Consider the following 16,561-nt stretch of genomic DNA (forward strand, 5'->3'; position numbering starts at 1 on the left):
TGGTGCTGAGGATAGAACTTTGGTCCCTGTGCTTGCCTAAGCAGGCGTTTAGTCCACTGAGCTATCTCACTGGTCCTCTATCCTTGATTTTTTAATCCATGAATTTCTTTTTGAGTTAAATATATTTCTTTAATATAACAAGAAAATTGTTGGCGTTTGTTTTCTTGCCCCATTCTGACTGTGTGGTTTTTTGATTGGAGTGTGAGACCACTCACATTGAGAGTTGTTGCTGAGAAGTATTCATGTTTTTTGTTATTGTATTACTTTCCTGTTGCTAATTTCCTTTGTCTTTTTCTTTAGGCTTAGCTGCTCATCACTCAAGATATATTTGTGGGTTGCCTTTTTCAAGGACATCTTTGAGAATTTTTTTTGTAATGATAGTTTTTGGTCATCAGTTTGAGGTGCATCTTGTCATAGAAATACTTTACTTCTCCATCAGTTTTTTCCTCCTGTCAACTTTGAAGGAAATATTTGCAGGATATATGTCAGGGTTGGAAATTACCTTTTTGAGCTTGAAAAACTTCAAGTCCTCTCACCCTTTAAAGTTTGTGTTGAGAAATCTGCTGTAATTGTAATGGGCTTACCTTTATATGTGATTTGTTGCCTTTCTCTCAACGGATTTTGTCCTTGTAATGGACTTTTGGTACTTTAATATAATGTGACCTGAAGAGGTTCTCTTTTGATTTGGCTATCTTGGATTCTGTGTGTCTCATTTATCTATGTTTATTTCATTTAATATATTTGGGAAGTTTTTTGTCATTATTTATGTGGACAGGTTTTTTTTTTTAATACTATTTGTATCTGATGTTTTTAATTATCACAGTTACCCTTTGATTAGTCTTCTTTGCATTATCCCGCTTTTTTTGAATCCATTTTTTATGCTTTCCATGCTTGTAAGGTGTCTTTATTTTTCAATCACATTTTCTTGGTACATTTTAGATACACATGATGGTCACAATCATTATAAAGAATTTGTACCTGTACATAATACAACTTGATTCTTTTGTTTTCCATTTCTCTAGCCCTTCCTCTCCTTGTGTACAACAAACTTTTTTTTCATTTTTCCTTCTTTTCTCATTTTTTAAAACTTTTCCCTTTTCTTTCTCTCCCCCTTCCTTTTGTTCTCTTCCCTATTTGAGCACTTTTATTCCTATTTCACAGTACCTAATCTACATTTTGGCCCTTCCGTACACTTTTAGTTTCTCATGCCAGAGAAGCAGTGCAGTATTTAAATGTGTATGTGTGTGTGAAATATTTCACTTAAGAATGTGTTTTCAAGGTGCATCCATTTTACCTAAGAATGCCTCTGGCTTATCCTTCATTATGGCAGAGTAGTACTCATAGTACTCCATTGTAAAAAACAAAAACAAAACAAACAAACACTATCCATTCCCTAGTTGATGGGCATTTGGGCTGTTTCCAAGATTTGGCTGTTACAAACTGTGCCACTATAAATATGGGTGTACATATATTGCTGTGGTAGGATGCTTTTAATTCTTTCAGGAATATACCAAGAAAGGCAGTAGCAAGGTCAATAGGACCTCTAGTCCTAGCTTTTTAAGGAATCTCCACACTTATTTACATAGGGGTTGCACAAGTCTGTGTTATCACTGACAGTAGAGATGAGTTTTCTTTTTTATGATATCTCCGCTAGCATCTGTTATTGGTTGATTTCTTGATAATAGTCATTCTTTCTGGGGCAAGATACAATCTCAATATTGTGTTAGTTTGCATTTTTCAAATGACCAGTGATGTTGAATATTTTTTCACATATGTATTTGCTGCTTGTACTTTATCTGAGAAGTGTGTATTCATCTTAGGTTCCCATTTTTTGAGTAAGTCTTTAAATTTGGGACATCTGATTTTTAGGAGTTTTCTATATGTTCTTGATAGTACTCTTTTGTCTGTCAGCTGGCAAGCATTTTTTTCCAAAACCGTGGGTTTGGAAACTTTACACTGTAAGTGGTTTCTCTGAGTAGTTGGTCTTTGAAGGGATCATTGTCATTTAGTTCTCAAATTTTGTCTTCATATTGGTTGCTTCTGCTGCCCATATTTTTAATGTAATTTTTAATCTCCTAGATATCTGATCAAAACCTTTTCATGGACTGAAATTCTTTGCTAAACTGATCATTCTTGTTTTATATAATTTGTTTAACTCACTGGTCATTTGTACATGCTTTGTATCATTTTTGTTTAGCTCATCTTGCTTTTTATTTGTGTTTTCTGAAAGCTCCTGTATCATTTTGGTTATTACTTCCATTATTTGTTTAGTTATATGTTCTGTGATGTCTCTGAGTACCTCTTTGATCTGTTTTGGAGCCTTCTCTATTACACTTTCAAGTAATTCAGGTGTGTGGCTTATCTTGTTCTTTCCTTTAATGCCCCTGGATTGACTTTGGGGAAGTTTTTAGTTTTGGGAGGCGTTTTGTTGCCTTGTCTTCTTATGCTTTTTTTGCTCTTTGCTTTTCTGTTTGTGCTGCCATTTGTGGATGCTTATAGTATAAAGTGTTGCTAGTATACAGATCTCTTTAAATAGTTGATTTTTGGTGGTATACTTTGGGTGTTGCTAACAATAGTCCTTTGCCTCAACCCCAAGTTCTGACCATCTTCATTCATTTGGTTTGTTTGTTTTTCTGTCTTTTTGAGACAGGATCTCACTATGCAGTTCAGGCTGGCCTTAAGCTCACTTTGTAGCCCAAGCTGGTCTTAAACTTGAAACAATTCTCCTGCCTCTGCCTCCTGAGCCCGGAACTATAGGTGTGTGCCACCATGCCCAGCTCCTTCATTCATTTGGTAGGGGAGGATGCAGTGTACTTGGCTCAACACCAAGTTCTGTGGGAATATACCCTCATATCATTAATGTCACAAAATTATTCTGAGTGTTGGTCAGACAAATAACAATAATTATGTTACCCTGGTAATATCAAGCAGATCAGTTACAGCAGTATTGCTCAAGACAAAGTGGGTGTATATATACATACCAATTATATACCACCCTTAACCCAAGAGAAGAACTCCATAATTATGGTATAAGCATTAAGAAAACCCAGGTATTGATTGACAGCTAATAGGTACTAAATGTGATAGCTGTATGTATGCTAATGGTAGAAAAGAATGCAATAGTAATTTTACAGAGTTAAATACTGAAAGATTAACAAAGGCTGGGCATGGTGGTGCACGCCTGTAATCACAGCACTCTGGGAAGCTGAGGCAGGAGGATTCCTATGAGTTCAGGTCAGCCTGGACTACAAAGTGAATTCAAGGCCAACCTGAATGGCAGAGAGAAACCCTGTCTCAAAATGAACTTAAAAAATAAAAATAAAAAGCTTTGTGTTTATGCTAATAAACATATGGAGTTTGGGAATGGGGGAAATGCAAGAGGAAAGATTTGAAACCTTAAACTCAATCATATGAGAAAGAGGAGAGAGAAGTGGCACAAAGAATCTTATTAGGGAGCAGAAGGATGTTTATACAATTAGGTAAAAGGAAGAGAAAAAACTGATGGGAAATAGAAGATAAAAGGGAGAGAATAAAAAATGAAATTGTATGAAGAGTAAAAAGAGAAAAATTAAAGTCAAGAAGAGGAATTAAGTGGGTTGGGGAGATAGCTTGGCAGTCTAAGCACCTGCCCGGCAAGCACAAGGACCTAGGTTCAATCCTTGTACTGCACAGACCTGCTGTGCTGGTCATGGAAACTGGCAGTGGTGGTGCACACCTGTAATCCCAGCGCTGGGGAGGTTAAGACAGGAGGATCACCACGAGTTCCAGCTGCGAAGTATAGCAAAACGTTGTACCAAATAAATAAATAAAAGAATTTTTTAAAAAATTAGAGAAAAAAAGACGGTGAAAAGAGGTAAAAAGCAAGAAAAAAGGACTAAGAAAATTCTTTAAACAAGAGAATAGGAAAAAAGAAAAAGTCAAAACAAAAGGGGGAGAGAGAGGAGAGGAAATTTCTCTGTGATTTTGAATGTGTGGTTTTCTTTTTGGGATCTACAAGTTTTGGACGTTGTTCAAATCAAAACACATCCCTGGTCAAGCTGGTAGACAAAGAAGCAGTCATCCCTGTTATGGTTTGTGTATAAGTGTTCTCTCAAAGCCTCATACGGTCATAGGGTGACTTCTAGAGTTTGTGATTGATTCTTGATCCAGGTGTGAGTGCTACACCTTGGCCCTGGGGTAGGTAATTGGCATTACAATGTGAGGAGGGGAGAGAGAGACTAGCTAGAAGCCACAGCTGCTGTCCTCTCTGTTTGCACTTTGCTTTTTTCTATCTGTGGATGGCTGCTCTGTGCCATGTGCCACTCTGCCTTGGAGCCAGCTAAATATGGACTAAACTCTGTGCTAAAGAAATCTTTCCTGCCTTCATTTTGGGTGTTAGATATTTATCCCAGCAACAAAAGAGTAAGACAATCCCCTAGATCCATCTGCATGCGGATACCAGCAAACGGTCGGATAAGGACAGGGTACCAGTGACATGACTTTCAAATCCAGAGCATCTTAAGCTGAGCCTGTCCTCTGTCCTTGGGGGTCCTTTGTGCTTCAGCTGAAACACCTCAGGGCATCACTTTCAAGCCCAGTTCATGACTATACTGAAGGGAAGCCATTCTGAGGCTGTTGTGAATCCTGAGTTTCAGCAGTGAACCCTTCCCGGGGGTGGCATCTGCCCAAGTGCTGTCTCCAGAGATAGATAGGTGGGGATTTGGTCTGGAGTCACTTAACAGCCTTTGGCATTCAAAAGACTCATGAGAACAGATGGCAGCACCCAGTGGTCCATTCCACCATCATGTTTCTCCAGAAGCCCATTGGAGTGTCCAGCTTTCACTTTGTGGGGTTTCTCTTTCCCATAAGACATGAACTCGAAGAAAGTGTAGTATGTCTTCCCTACTCTATGTTGTATTCTGTCTTTTAAATTTCTCTTTAGGTTTTAATTGTTCTGTCAGAACCTTCCTGCTTTCTTTCTTTTTCTTTCTTTTTTTTTTTTTTTTGGCAGAACCGGGGATTAAACTCAGGCCCTTGCACTTGCCAGGGAAGCGCTTATTCCACTGAGTCATCTCCCCAGCCCTTTTCCTGCTTTCTTTAGGGATCTACTCTTTTTTTATTCCTAAAGTTATTTTCCAGGGTCTTGATTCCTAATCTTGGAGAGGCTGAGTTCTTGCTTATTCTTGTGCTGTTTTCCTGGAAGTTTCACTTATCATGGTATTAATTTTTATTTGATGTGGTTTTAGGTTTATATTTCCTTTCTCAGTAATTATGTGGAACATCTGATGATGTACTTATTGGTTATATGTATGTTTTCTTGGATTGATGTCTTAACATCGTTTGCCTATTTTTAAAAGTAGCTTGCCTTTTCAAGGTTGAGTTTTTTCTTTTGTTCTTTGTTGTCCTACATACTATTACCTTGTCACATAGATTATTTACAGATATTGTCTCCTGTTGTCAGTTTTTTGGTGGCGATGTCCTTCCATTATTTTGTAGTCTCCTTCCAAAAATGACTAATCAAATAAATGTTACTGTGTTTTGGGTTGCTTGCCACTTGTTTTCCAGGTTTTTTTTTTTTTTTTTTTTTTTTTTAAGACAGGGTCTTGTCTTGCTATATAGTCTAGGCTATCCTTGAACTCATTATGTAGCCTAGGCAGTCCTGGAACTTGTGGCAGTCCTGCCTCAGCATCCAAAGTACTGGAATTTCAGGTATGTATCAACACACCCAGCTCCAGGTTTTTCTTGTCTCTAACAAAAATTGAATGAAACAAGCAAATAAATAAATAAATAAATAAGTAAATAAAATGCCTAGTTTCAAAGTTTATTTGAAAAATGCAGAGTGATCTTGGGAAAGTAAAAGAGGAAAAAACAGGTTAAAAGTACACCCTGGAGACCAAATGTACTCCTCACGTCTTTGATAATGAGGTCTTCATCATGTGGGTGAACTTTTATGCTATCCCACATTTTAGGGAAATCTTGTCCATATGGGTCATGAGAGGTGTGCTACAATTCTGTGCCTCTCTTCCCAGCCAGTCCAAGCCACTCCTTATCTCCTACCTCACTTTATTGTTGGATGTGGGCCAAAGAGATGAGAACTTTTGACTTGGGCCTGGAAATGTTTTAATATTGGCATAGAAAACCATTTCAGAACAAAGTGAGTACTAGGCAAAGGCTTATTGATTAGGCAGTTAGAAAGTAAGAGAAGGGCCGGCCAGATAACTCAGCAGATTAAAGTACCTGCTTAGGCAGACACAGGGAATGGGGTTTGATCCTCAGCATGCCCTGCCAGCCCCACCCCCGGGGCACACTGAGATGGTGGATTGAGACTGGGCATGGTGGTGTGCGCCTGTAATCCCAGTGCTTGGGAGGCTGAAAACAGGAGGATCACTATGAATCTGATCTGTGTAGTGAGACTTTGTAAACCCTGTACTAAATACATTTTTGAAAGAAAGAAAGAAAGAAAGAAAGAAAGAAAGAAAGAAAGAAAGAAAGAGAAAGAAAGCGAAAAAGGGACTGCTTTATCTTTTATTTTGTTTTTTGGCCTTTTTTGGTGGGGGGAGTTGTCCTGGAAATAGAACCTCCAGCCTTTGCACTGAGCCAAATCCTCAGCCCTTGTTTTTTTTTTTTTTAATTTAAACATTTTTAATATTAAAATATATTTTTATTTGGTACAGGGTCTTGCTGCACAGCTTGGACTCATAGTGATCCTCCTGTCTCAGCCTTCCCAGTGCTGGGATTACAGGCGTGTGCCACCACACCTGGTTTCTTTGGCCAGCTCAGCTCACCAGGGGTTCCAGGGCCAGAGTGGCATATGGGGATCAAACCCCAGTTCTTGCACTTGCCAGGCAGGCACTTAGACTGCCAGGCTATCTCGCCAGTCCCCCACTCCCTTTTTCTATATAAATAGGGTGTACAGGGTCTCACTACATAGACTGGACTTGTAGTGATTGACCTGTTTTCAGCTTCCTAAGTGCTGGGATTACAGGCACGCTGGATCACCATCTCAGTGTGCCCTGTGGGCAGGGCTTGCGCAGCAGGAGCAGGCCAGGGATTCAACCCAGCTGTTGTGCTCTGCCTAAGTAGGCATTTTAGTCTGCTGAGCTATCAGACCAGCCCTGCCCCTTATTTTTTGAGATAAGGTCTTTCTAAATTGCTCAGATAGTGCTTCAATTTACTGTCCACTTCCTTGAGAGTTCTGGGATTATAGGTGGTGACACCTATTGGGGAGTTCATTTTAAGGAACCTGTGAGGCATGAAGAGAATCAGACTGAAAGGTTAAAGGAAAAGAGAACAGCTTTTAAGGAGGTATGGGAGCTGGGGAGAGAGCTCAGTGGTCTAAGCGCCTGCCTGGCAAGCTCAAGCACTTGGGTTGGATACTCAGTCCTGCATGCCATGTCAGTCCTGGAACCCTGGGCATGCTGTGCTGGCCATGGAAACTGGCCTGTAATCCCAGTGCTGGGGAGGCTGAGACAAGAGGATCATGATGAGTCTGAGCTGCACAGTGAGACCCTGTACCAAATAAATAAGTAAATCTTTTTTAAATAAAGAATACACAGGGGCCTGTGGAGATGGCTCAGTAGAATAAGTGCTTGCCTGACAAGCACAGGGTCCTGAGTTCAACCCCTGGTACCGCAAAACAAAACAAAACAAAACAAAACACAAGTGGGGGCTGGTGAGATGGCTCAGTGGAATAAGCGCTTCCCTGGCAAGTGCAAGGGCCTGAGTTCAATCCCCGGTTCCACCAAAAAAAAAGAATATACAGGGTACGCCTTTTAAAAAAAAATACACCAGGGATTGAACCTAGGGCTATATATACTAAGCTATATCTCCAGCCCTTCTTTATTTTTTTTATTTTGAGAGAGATTTCTACAAAGTTGCCTAGGCTGGGCTGGAAATGATGATTTTTCTGCCTCAATCTCCAGTGCTGGGATTGCAGACCCCACCCAGTTAAACCAGGCTCTTAATGGGTCCCAGGTTTAGGGTGTGCGAGTTTGTCTTCTGTTGTTATGGTCTCTGTCTCACTTTGAAGTTTAAAAGATTTTTTTTTAAAATTTTGAGCAAGTGCAGCTAATATGCTTTTCTTCTTTGTCATTCACGTTTTTTATGTCATAGAATCACTTTTTCAGATCATTTTATTAGTATGTTTGTAGCCCATAATGCTATGTTCCTTGTAGGGAATTGGTACATGTGCATCTTGCTTTCTTTTTTTATCCCTTTTTCCTTCTGTCCTGAATCTCTTGGTCTCCACCTCTCCTTTTGAGTTGGCATATGTATATAAGATATTTTAATTTTTTTTTGATCCTCTTTGCCTTTTTCCCCCCACCATTCTCTCTTCGTTTTTTGATCCCTTCTCCCTTTGAGAAAGGTTATGAAAATTTACTTTTGTTTCTTAGTAGTTTGTTAGTATACTTTTTACAATTAATTTTTATTTGTAGCATTAAAAGGTTTCTTTTTGTATGTAGTTCATCTTGTGACTTTTATGCACTACTAAATATAATAATACAGTGTATTTTTTGACTGACATTTTAAAAAAAATTTAATGTAATTTTATTTTATTTGTGCAGTACCAGGGATCCAACTTGGGACCTTGAGCTTGCCAGGCAGGCACATATGCTACTGAGCTATCTCTCTGGTGTCTTCTTCTTCTTTTTTTTTTTTTTTCCAATTTATTACCCTTTAATTTAAATCAGTCCCCCCTCCCCCCCGCGCCCCAACCAGGGATTGAACTCAGGCCCTTGCATTTGCCAGGCAAGCACCTATTCTACTGAGGCATCTCCCCAGCCCTCTCTGGCTTCTTGATTGACATCCTTCTTTTTTTTTCCCCCTGTATTTTAGGGAAGAGTCTACAGAGTGTTCACGATCTCACTACTAGATCGGATTCGTAGTGATTCTCCTATTTACAGCTTCTCAAGTGCTGGGATTACAGGCGTGTGCTACCATGCCTAGTCCCAATTACCTGGTCCCTGCGCCTGCGGGTGCTTTAATCCAGTGAGCTATTTGGCCGGCCTTTGACTGACGTATTAATTTTGTGAGATTCACCTATTTTGTGGAGCAAGTTCATTCTCAGACTATGTAATCATTGCATGCATTTACAAAAATTAACCATCTATTCTATATTTCTCTTTTTTGTGGTCCCTGGGGTTGAACTCAGGACCTTGTACTTGCCAAGCAGGAGCTCATGCTGCTGAGCTGTATCCTCTGCCCAATGGTTGTTTCTAGTTTTCCTAATATAAATAATGCTGCTGAGATCATTCTTAGATCTGTATGTACATAGGTAGGCAATTAAGAATTTCTGTTGCTTCATATTTGTAACCAATATTGGTATTGTCAATCTTTTTAGTATGATGGTATTTCACTGTGGTTTTAACTTACATTTCCCTGATAACCAGTATGATTAAAAGTATATTTTCCTTTGTTTATTGGATTCATATTAGTCTTTAATACATGGACTAGAAAAACAACTTGCTCATTTTTTGATAGCTGTTACGGAGATACATTTGATGTAAGATATAGTCTGTTTCAGAGCAAAATAACAAGCAGAAAAATAACTGCCAGAAATGACTGATCTTTGAAGCTTTTGCTTGGATTTAAGTGTAGGCCATGTCTATTTGTATTTCATAGGCCAAAGCATATCACAAAACTATTAAAAGTGTATAGGACAAGAAGTTGTCTTCTTTTCAGTGACATTGGAAGTTACGTGGACATGAATGAGGGTGACTAATCTTTTCTCGGGAAAGAAAAAGTACATACTCCAAAACAGTATTAAATTTTTCCACTGTGAAAAAATGAAAAGCCAGGTATGGTGGTACACTCATGTCATCCCAGCACTGGGAAGGCTGAGACAGAAGGCTTGTTGCAAGTTCAAGACCAACCTGGGCCACAAAGTGAGTTCAGAACCAGCCTGAATATAGTGAGACTCTATATCAAAAAGACCCCCAAAGAAACCAGACTTTTCCACCATGGTAGATAAACAACTGGTGGTCAACTTGTAACCTCCACCTGAACTGAACCAAAGTGGTGCTGTGTATGGGAAGCCCATCTGAGGATTGTTGCCAGCAGCATAAGAGGCAGAATTGAAGAGGAAGAAATTTAGAAGCTGTAGGGAACTGTTGGTTTTTCTTTTGAACTTGGCTGTTCTTGTCAAAGGAGCTTGGGATCTTACTGTCCCTCAGAATGAATATGGTTCACTTTGGGGTAGCTCTGGTCTTTGCTTTGAACATTGCTTCCTGGCTCCTGAGAGAAGGATGGTACACTGTTCAGTCTCCTGGAGAAGTTTGTGCTTGGCTTTACTGATGGGACCTTGGTTGTTCTCACCATTGGAGGAGCTCTAGACTCACTCACTGTTGCTGAATATACTCTGGTACTTTTGGGGGGAGCTCTGGTTCTTTGAGCATTGTTTTCTGGCTCCAGTGTAGATCCTTCAGGCTGGTGGCACAGATTCTTAATTCCCTTGCCACAGACTTTTTAGCTCTTACCACTGGATCTTTCCAGCACAGATCTGTGAAACAGGCCTGTGTGAGACATTGTTGTGGGCTCTAGGCCTCCAGTTGGACTCATGGGGAGCATCATTATGGGCTCTCTCCGTCTTCAACTGGACTCATGCAGGACATTACCATGTGATACAAACTCTTAGCTGGATTTTTTGGTCTTCATTGTGTAGACAGATTTCCTGTATTCTTTTTGTAATGACTCTTTGGGTAACTGTTATAAACATAATAATGTTGTATTCAAGTGTCTCATTGTATTGTTTCTCCTTGCAAAAACCCTGATCTACAACATCCACTTTATTTATTTGTAAGGTGCGTTTTTGAGTTTCTTATTTCCTGTTATCTTGACTTTTTATCATTAATTCCTAGTATTTTCTTTATCCTTTTACTTTCTTAGTAATTGAGTATAATCCCTTGTTGGGTTATACTTACCACAAATATTTTGTCCTGTTTTCTCCAAATAATGTCATATGTTAAATTAAAATCCTAATGACTAGTTTGCCTGCATTTTCCTTTATAGTTGTTCTTCCTCCTCCTCCTCCTCCTCCTCCTCCTCTTCCTCTTCCTCTTCTTCCTCCTTTTTTTTTTTATTTTCTAGAATCCTCATTGTTTTGCCTTTATAGTTCAGTGTATAGTCAACCTAAAATGGATTTTTTTTACATTTTAATGTACTCCTATGAGTCTAAAAATAACTGAAGTGTTCTCTAAGATCAAACTAGCTTGATTTTCAGAAAAACAATGATAGTAAACTCAAAAATGTAGAAATTGCACATTTTTACTCTTATTTTACCACATTGCTCATATATAAAACCATGGTGGGCCATGTATTTAAAATTACAAAAATTGCAAAGTGTGGTAGTGCACAATTGTAATCCTAGAACTTGGGAGGCTGAGACAGGAGCATTACCTTGAGTTTAAGGTCACCCTGGAATACATAAGTGAGTTCAAGGCCAGTCTGCACTACAAGGCTGAGACACTATAGTTTTACTATTTAGTGGACCAAAATATTTGTTCTTAAAAATTCATAATCAAGCTGAGGAGCCGAGGAGATAGATCAGTGGAATAAGTGCTTGCTTGGCAAGCACAAGGTCCTGAGTTTAATCCCTGGTACCAAAATAGATAGATAGATAGATAGATAGATAGATAGATAGATAGATAGATAGATGATCAAGCTGAACAAATAGTGCCATTAACAATAGGTTTGTTTGGGGCTTAGCAGACTAAGCACCTACTTTGGCAAGCGCAGGGACTAGGGTTCGATCCCCAGTCCAGCATGCCTCACCGGCCCCAGGGCCAGCAAATGAATCAGGGCATGGAGGCTCACACCTATACTCCCAGAGCTGGGGAAGCTGAAAACAGGAGGATCATTACGAGTCTGAGCTGCATAGTGAGACCCTATACCAAATACATATGTGGAAGAAAAACACAGGTTTATTTTTTATTGTGTATTACATATTTATTACTCTTTTTAAGTTTTGGTAGTTAGTGTTTAATGAACAGGCTTGTCTGATGTCTTTTAATATTTGACAGTTCAGATTTCGAATTAGGTCAAATTTTTTACCTGAAAGAATAAATTATTTAAATTGTAGTTAAGAAATGATACACATTAAAGAATAATAATAAAAACACATTAGGATTAATGGATGAGAACTCAATGATTATAAATAATTGGGTCAACACAGAAATAAGTTGTAAGTAAGGCATGGCAGCACAAGCCTATAATCCCATCATTTTGTTTTTTTTTTTTTTGAAACAGGGTCTCACTGTGTAGTTTAGGCTGTTGAGGCTGGCCTGAACCTCAGAGTAATCCTCCTGCTTCAGCCTCCTGAGTGCTAGGCTTATAGGGATGTGTTACCATGCCCAGAAATCTCAGCACTATTTTCCCAGACTGATGAAAGAAGGTCCAATACAAGTTGGAGCCCAACTTGGAGCAGTTCAGCAATTTGTACTTTGTCTCAGAATAAAAAAGAAAGAGGACTGGGAATCTATCTCAGTGTGAAGGCCCTAAATCTGATCCTCAGTACTAGGGAAAAAAGTTTCTAAGTTCTCTATTAAGAAATATGTAAAAAATGAAAAGTCTAAATTGTAGAACTATACAAATATTCTGTATATAAATATATTATAAAAACAGTGTCAGGGGTTAGGGAGATAGCTCAGCGGCGTAAGTGCCTGCCTGGTGAGCACAAGGTCTTGAGTTCAGTAACTGGTTCCCAAAAAGAAAAAGAAAAAAAAAACAAGAATAAACCACCTAACTACAGGTTAGTATTTCAAATGTAACATGCTGGAATACTGGATTGGGTCAAAAATTAATGTAGATTAGTTTCCTTTATCTGTTATGATAGTTTTTTTTTTAAATAACTGGATTGTGTGGATATACTGTAATTTCTTTACATTTTACTGCCACCCATTCTCAAGGACTTCCTCTTCAGTGTCTTCATACTAAAATAAAGTAATAGTATTAGTTTTCAATATTTTCAGTAGTAACTATAAGTTATTATCTTAAACTTTTTATTAACTGGACATTGGTTTTTCTTTTCAGCGTGGATTCGATGAGCTTCTTTCTTGTGGTGTCACTAACGGACCTTCTACCATGAATAGTTCTACTCCTACAGGTGTGTATGGTAAGTTTTAATCTTTCTAGATTTGTTTTCCATGTATTTGAACATTTTTGAGTTTTTTTTTGTGTGTTTGTGCATCTGGCTCAGCCCACCCTGGGGGCAAGGCTGGCACGGCATGCAGTGCTGGGGATCAAACTATGGCAAACTTGGCTAAGCTTGCCTAACCAGGTACTTTAGGCCTCTAAGCTATCTTGCCAGCCCTTTTAAGTGTTTTTATATTTTTCATCTTACAAATATATGTTGAAATACCCATGTTTGTAATAAAACCTAAAGTTTGTTATAATAAGGTGCTGTAATATATATGTAGATGAGATCACTAGTTATAATTCTAAATTTTTAGGATTTATTTGGATCTATTCTGTTAAATCTTGTTTAATTGATGTTTATGTTAAATAGGTGTAATGAAACTATTATTAGTAAGTTGTGACCCAGAACTATTGAACGAAAGAGCTAGATTTAAAAATCCATGTTGAACTTCTGTGGATAACCCACTACTATTGTGGACTGCTGGACTGTGTTGGATTGTTTTGCTGTGCTCATGCACCTATAGTATTTAGATGCCAGTGGAATACCCATTTCTGACAGGACTAAACAAAAAAAGGTGATACAAAGGAAGGACCATTTTGTATCTGTATATGCAGAATAGTTAGGATAGATACACAGCTACTTTTGCTTAATTCAATGAGAAGAAAGATTTGTACTAATAGTATTTGGACAGGATATTCTGTCTGCATCTTATATTATGGATAACCACTAAGAAGATAACAATATACAATGTATTAATTATTGAAACTGCCCTATTAATCAGTTTGAAACTGTTTCATTGATAATTGTTTCTCAATAAAATAAAATTTAAAAAATAAATAAAATAAAATCCATGTTGAATAATGATGGATTTGTTAAAATCATGTGACTGCATGATGTTAAGAGGTTGATTTGTGTTTTTGTGATGTGAGAGATCAAAACCAGAGTGAGCTCTGTGACTGAACTGCTTGCCCACCCTACATGTGACTTTTAAAAATTGAAATATAATACATATACTACAAGCATTCAAAAATAAAGGCTCTTGAAAAAAGATGCTTCTCTAGGTGTGGTGGCACAGGCCTGTAGTTCCAGAATTCAGGAAGTTGTTGAGGCAAAGGGATCATGTTTTGAGACTTTGTTTCAAAACAAGCAAAAAAAAAAAAAAAACAAAACCCAAACAAACAAAAACAAAAACAAACAAACAAAAGAACCCTTCAAAATGGATTCTAGGAGTGTGATACAGGAAGAAGAGAGAAAAAAGTTATTAGAGTCTTTATAAGGGACGGTTAACTTACACTGTGGGAGTAATAGTTGTGATGAAGAGAATTGGAGAATTTAATATAAAATTGATAGTCATTGGTGATCAATTGAATGTTTGAATGAGGGTCCTGTCAATGATTTTCAGGATTTGGACTTGGATAGTTGGACAGATGAGTAATGCCATTGATTTCTGTCAGAAAATATAGGAAGAACAGAGTTAGACTGGACAGCTGGTTCAGATTTGTATGTTTTGATTTTGAGGTTCTCTTAGAACATTCAAATGGAAATGTCCCATAGGTAGGGGGTTCCTGGTCTCAACATTGTGAGAGAAATTTGGTAGTCAAAATCATACACTTTAATCATACAAATTTAAGTCATAAAAGATATTCTGAAAACTTGGGATTTTTTTTAATGTAGATTTTTTTTTTTTTTCCCCAGTACCAGGAATCAAAGTCAGGACCTTGTGCTTGCCAGACAGGTGCTTATGCTGCTGAGCTGTATCCCTGGCTCCTATGTAGATGTTTTTGAAAATATCAAAAGCTCCTGTAAAATATCAAGAGCTCCCAGGGCTGGGGAGCTCTTCCCTAGCATGTACAAGGCTCTAGGTTCTCTTCCCAGTATGGGTGTAAGGTTGGGAGAACCACAGTTGCTGAGTTCACTGGGAATGTTCCTAATTCAGTAGGTCTGGTGAATCCTGAGAATTTGTATTTCTGCACATTTTCATGTTTATGCTGCCATTGAGGAATCACATTTGTGTATGTGTGTGTGTGTGTGTGTGTGTGTGTGTGTGTGTGTTTGGTACAGGGTCTCACTATATAGCTCAGACTTGTAGTGATCCTCTGATTCCAGCCTCCCCAATACAGGGATTACAGGTGTGTGCCACCATGCCTGGTCTAAGTGGCTGACTCAATGTGGTCGAGAGGGGACGGCACAGCATATGGTACCGGGGATTGAACCCATGTCTTTGCGCTTGCTTTCCTAGCCATGCAGTTAGAGCTTAGACCACTGAGCTACCTCTACAGCCCATGAGAAACTACATTTTAAGAACTACTAGTTGAAAGGCTAGAATCTGAAGTTCCTAAACCTGATTATGCTTAAAGATTTTCCACTCAAGTCTACTTCGCAGAGTTATAGTGCATCCAGGGTGAAGTGCTTTATTTGTTTTCATTTAAAAACCTCTTGTCATTTTGTTCAGCTAGTCTTGTTGATGAACTGCTGGGTGAGATGACCAGTTTAGAATCCACGTTAACAGTTATTTTCTATATGGTTTTGAAGTAGTATTCCATTTTTCTTTTGGCTTCTGTTGTTGAACAGCCTGCTGTCAGTCTGGGACCTTCATTGTTATTTTGTAGGTAGTATTGCTTCTCTCTAGTTTTGGAGGGTTTTATTTTGTTTTTGGTACTGGGAGTCAAATTCAGGACCTTGCACTTGTCAGGCAGGCACTTAGGCCACTGAGCCATATTAAGCACCCTCTGGTTATTTTTGTTCTGCCAGTTTTACTGGCTGCATGCATAGGTTCTGCATGCTCTTGAATATAACTTGGGAAGCACTGATAAAAAACACAGTTGCTTTGACTTACTCTATACCAATTCCAAAATCTCAATGTAGGGAACTAAGCATTGATTTTTGTTTTTATAGCTGCTTTGGTGATATATCTAAGGTGTAGCTGTCATTGAGAACCATTACTGAAATGTTCATTTATCCTTCTCAGAAATGATTCAACTCTCTACAGAGTTGCCTCATTGTAAAACTCCATTTGAAGATGTATGGACCTACCTCATTCTGTCCTGGTTTGCTTTAGACCCTCTTATACATGTTGTCATATCTTATTTTTTATTTTTTGTATTTATTTATTTAATTTATTTTTTGGGGGGCGGAACCAGGGATTGAACTCGGAACCAGGGATTGAACTTCCCTTGCCAGGGAAGCGCTTATTCCACTGAGCCATCTCCCCAGCCCCTTTGGTATTTTTTTTAAAGGAAGGGTCTACAGGGTGTTAAGGGTCTCACTAGACTCCTAGTTATCCACCTGTTTACAGTCTCCCAAGAGCTGGGATTATAGGCGCGTGCCACCATGCCCCGACTCGATTGCTGTCTCAATGTGCCCTGGGGTTGGAGCTGGCATGGCAGGCCTGGGATTGAACCCCCTGGGCCCTGCGCCTACTTGCAGGTTCTTTATAGGTTTTATTTATTT

General features: G+C 38.7%; 1 protein-coding gene across 7 annotated transcripts in view; it reads left to right on the plus strand.

Annotated features, from left to right (window-relative positions):
- Positions 1 to 16,561, plus strand: part of Ptbp3 (polypyrimidine tract binding protein 3) — a 110,316-nt gene that overhangs the window by 32,729 nt on the left and 61,026 nt on the right. For 5 of the 7 annotated variants that reach the window (XM_023707539.1, XM_023707535.1, XM_023707536.1 and 2 more), the window contains one exon: positions 13,006 to 13,087. In XM_023707539.1, coding sequence (XP_023563307.1) covers positions 13,057 to 13,087 — 31 coding nt within the window. In that variant the 5' untranslated portion in view covers positions 13,006 to 13,056. The remainder of the gene's footprint in view (positions 1 to 13,005; positions 13,088 to 16,561) is intronic. The other 2 variants (XM_004647260.2, XM_023707538.1) reach the window with 1 other exon arrangement.

The sequence above is a fragment of the Octodon degus genome, unplaced genomic scaffold (assembly GCF_000260255.1).
Source record: "Octodon degus isolate 3935 unplaced genomic scaffold, OctDeg1.0 scaffold00297, whole genome shotgun sequence".
Taxonomy (NCBI): Eukaryota; Metazoa; Chordata; class Mammalia; order Rodentia; family Octodontidae; genus Octodon; species Octodon degus.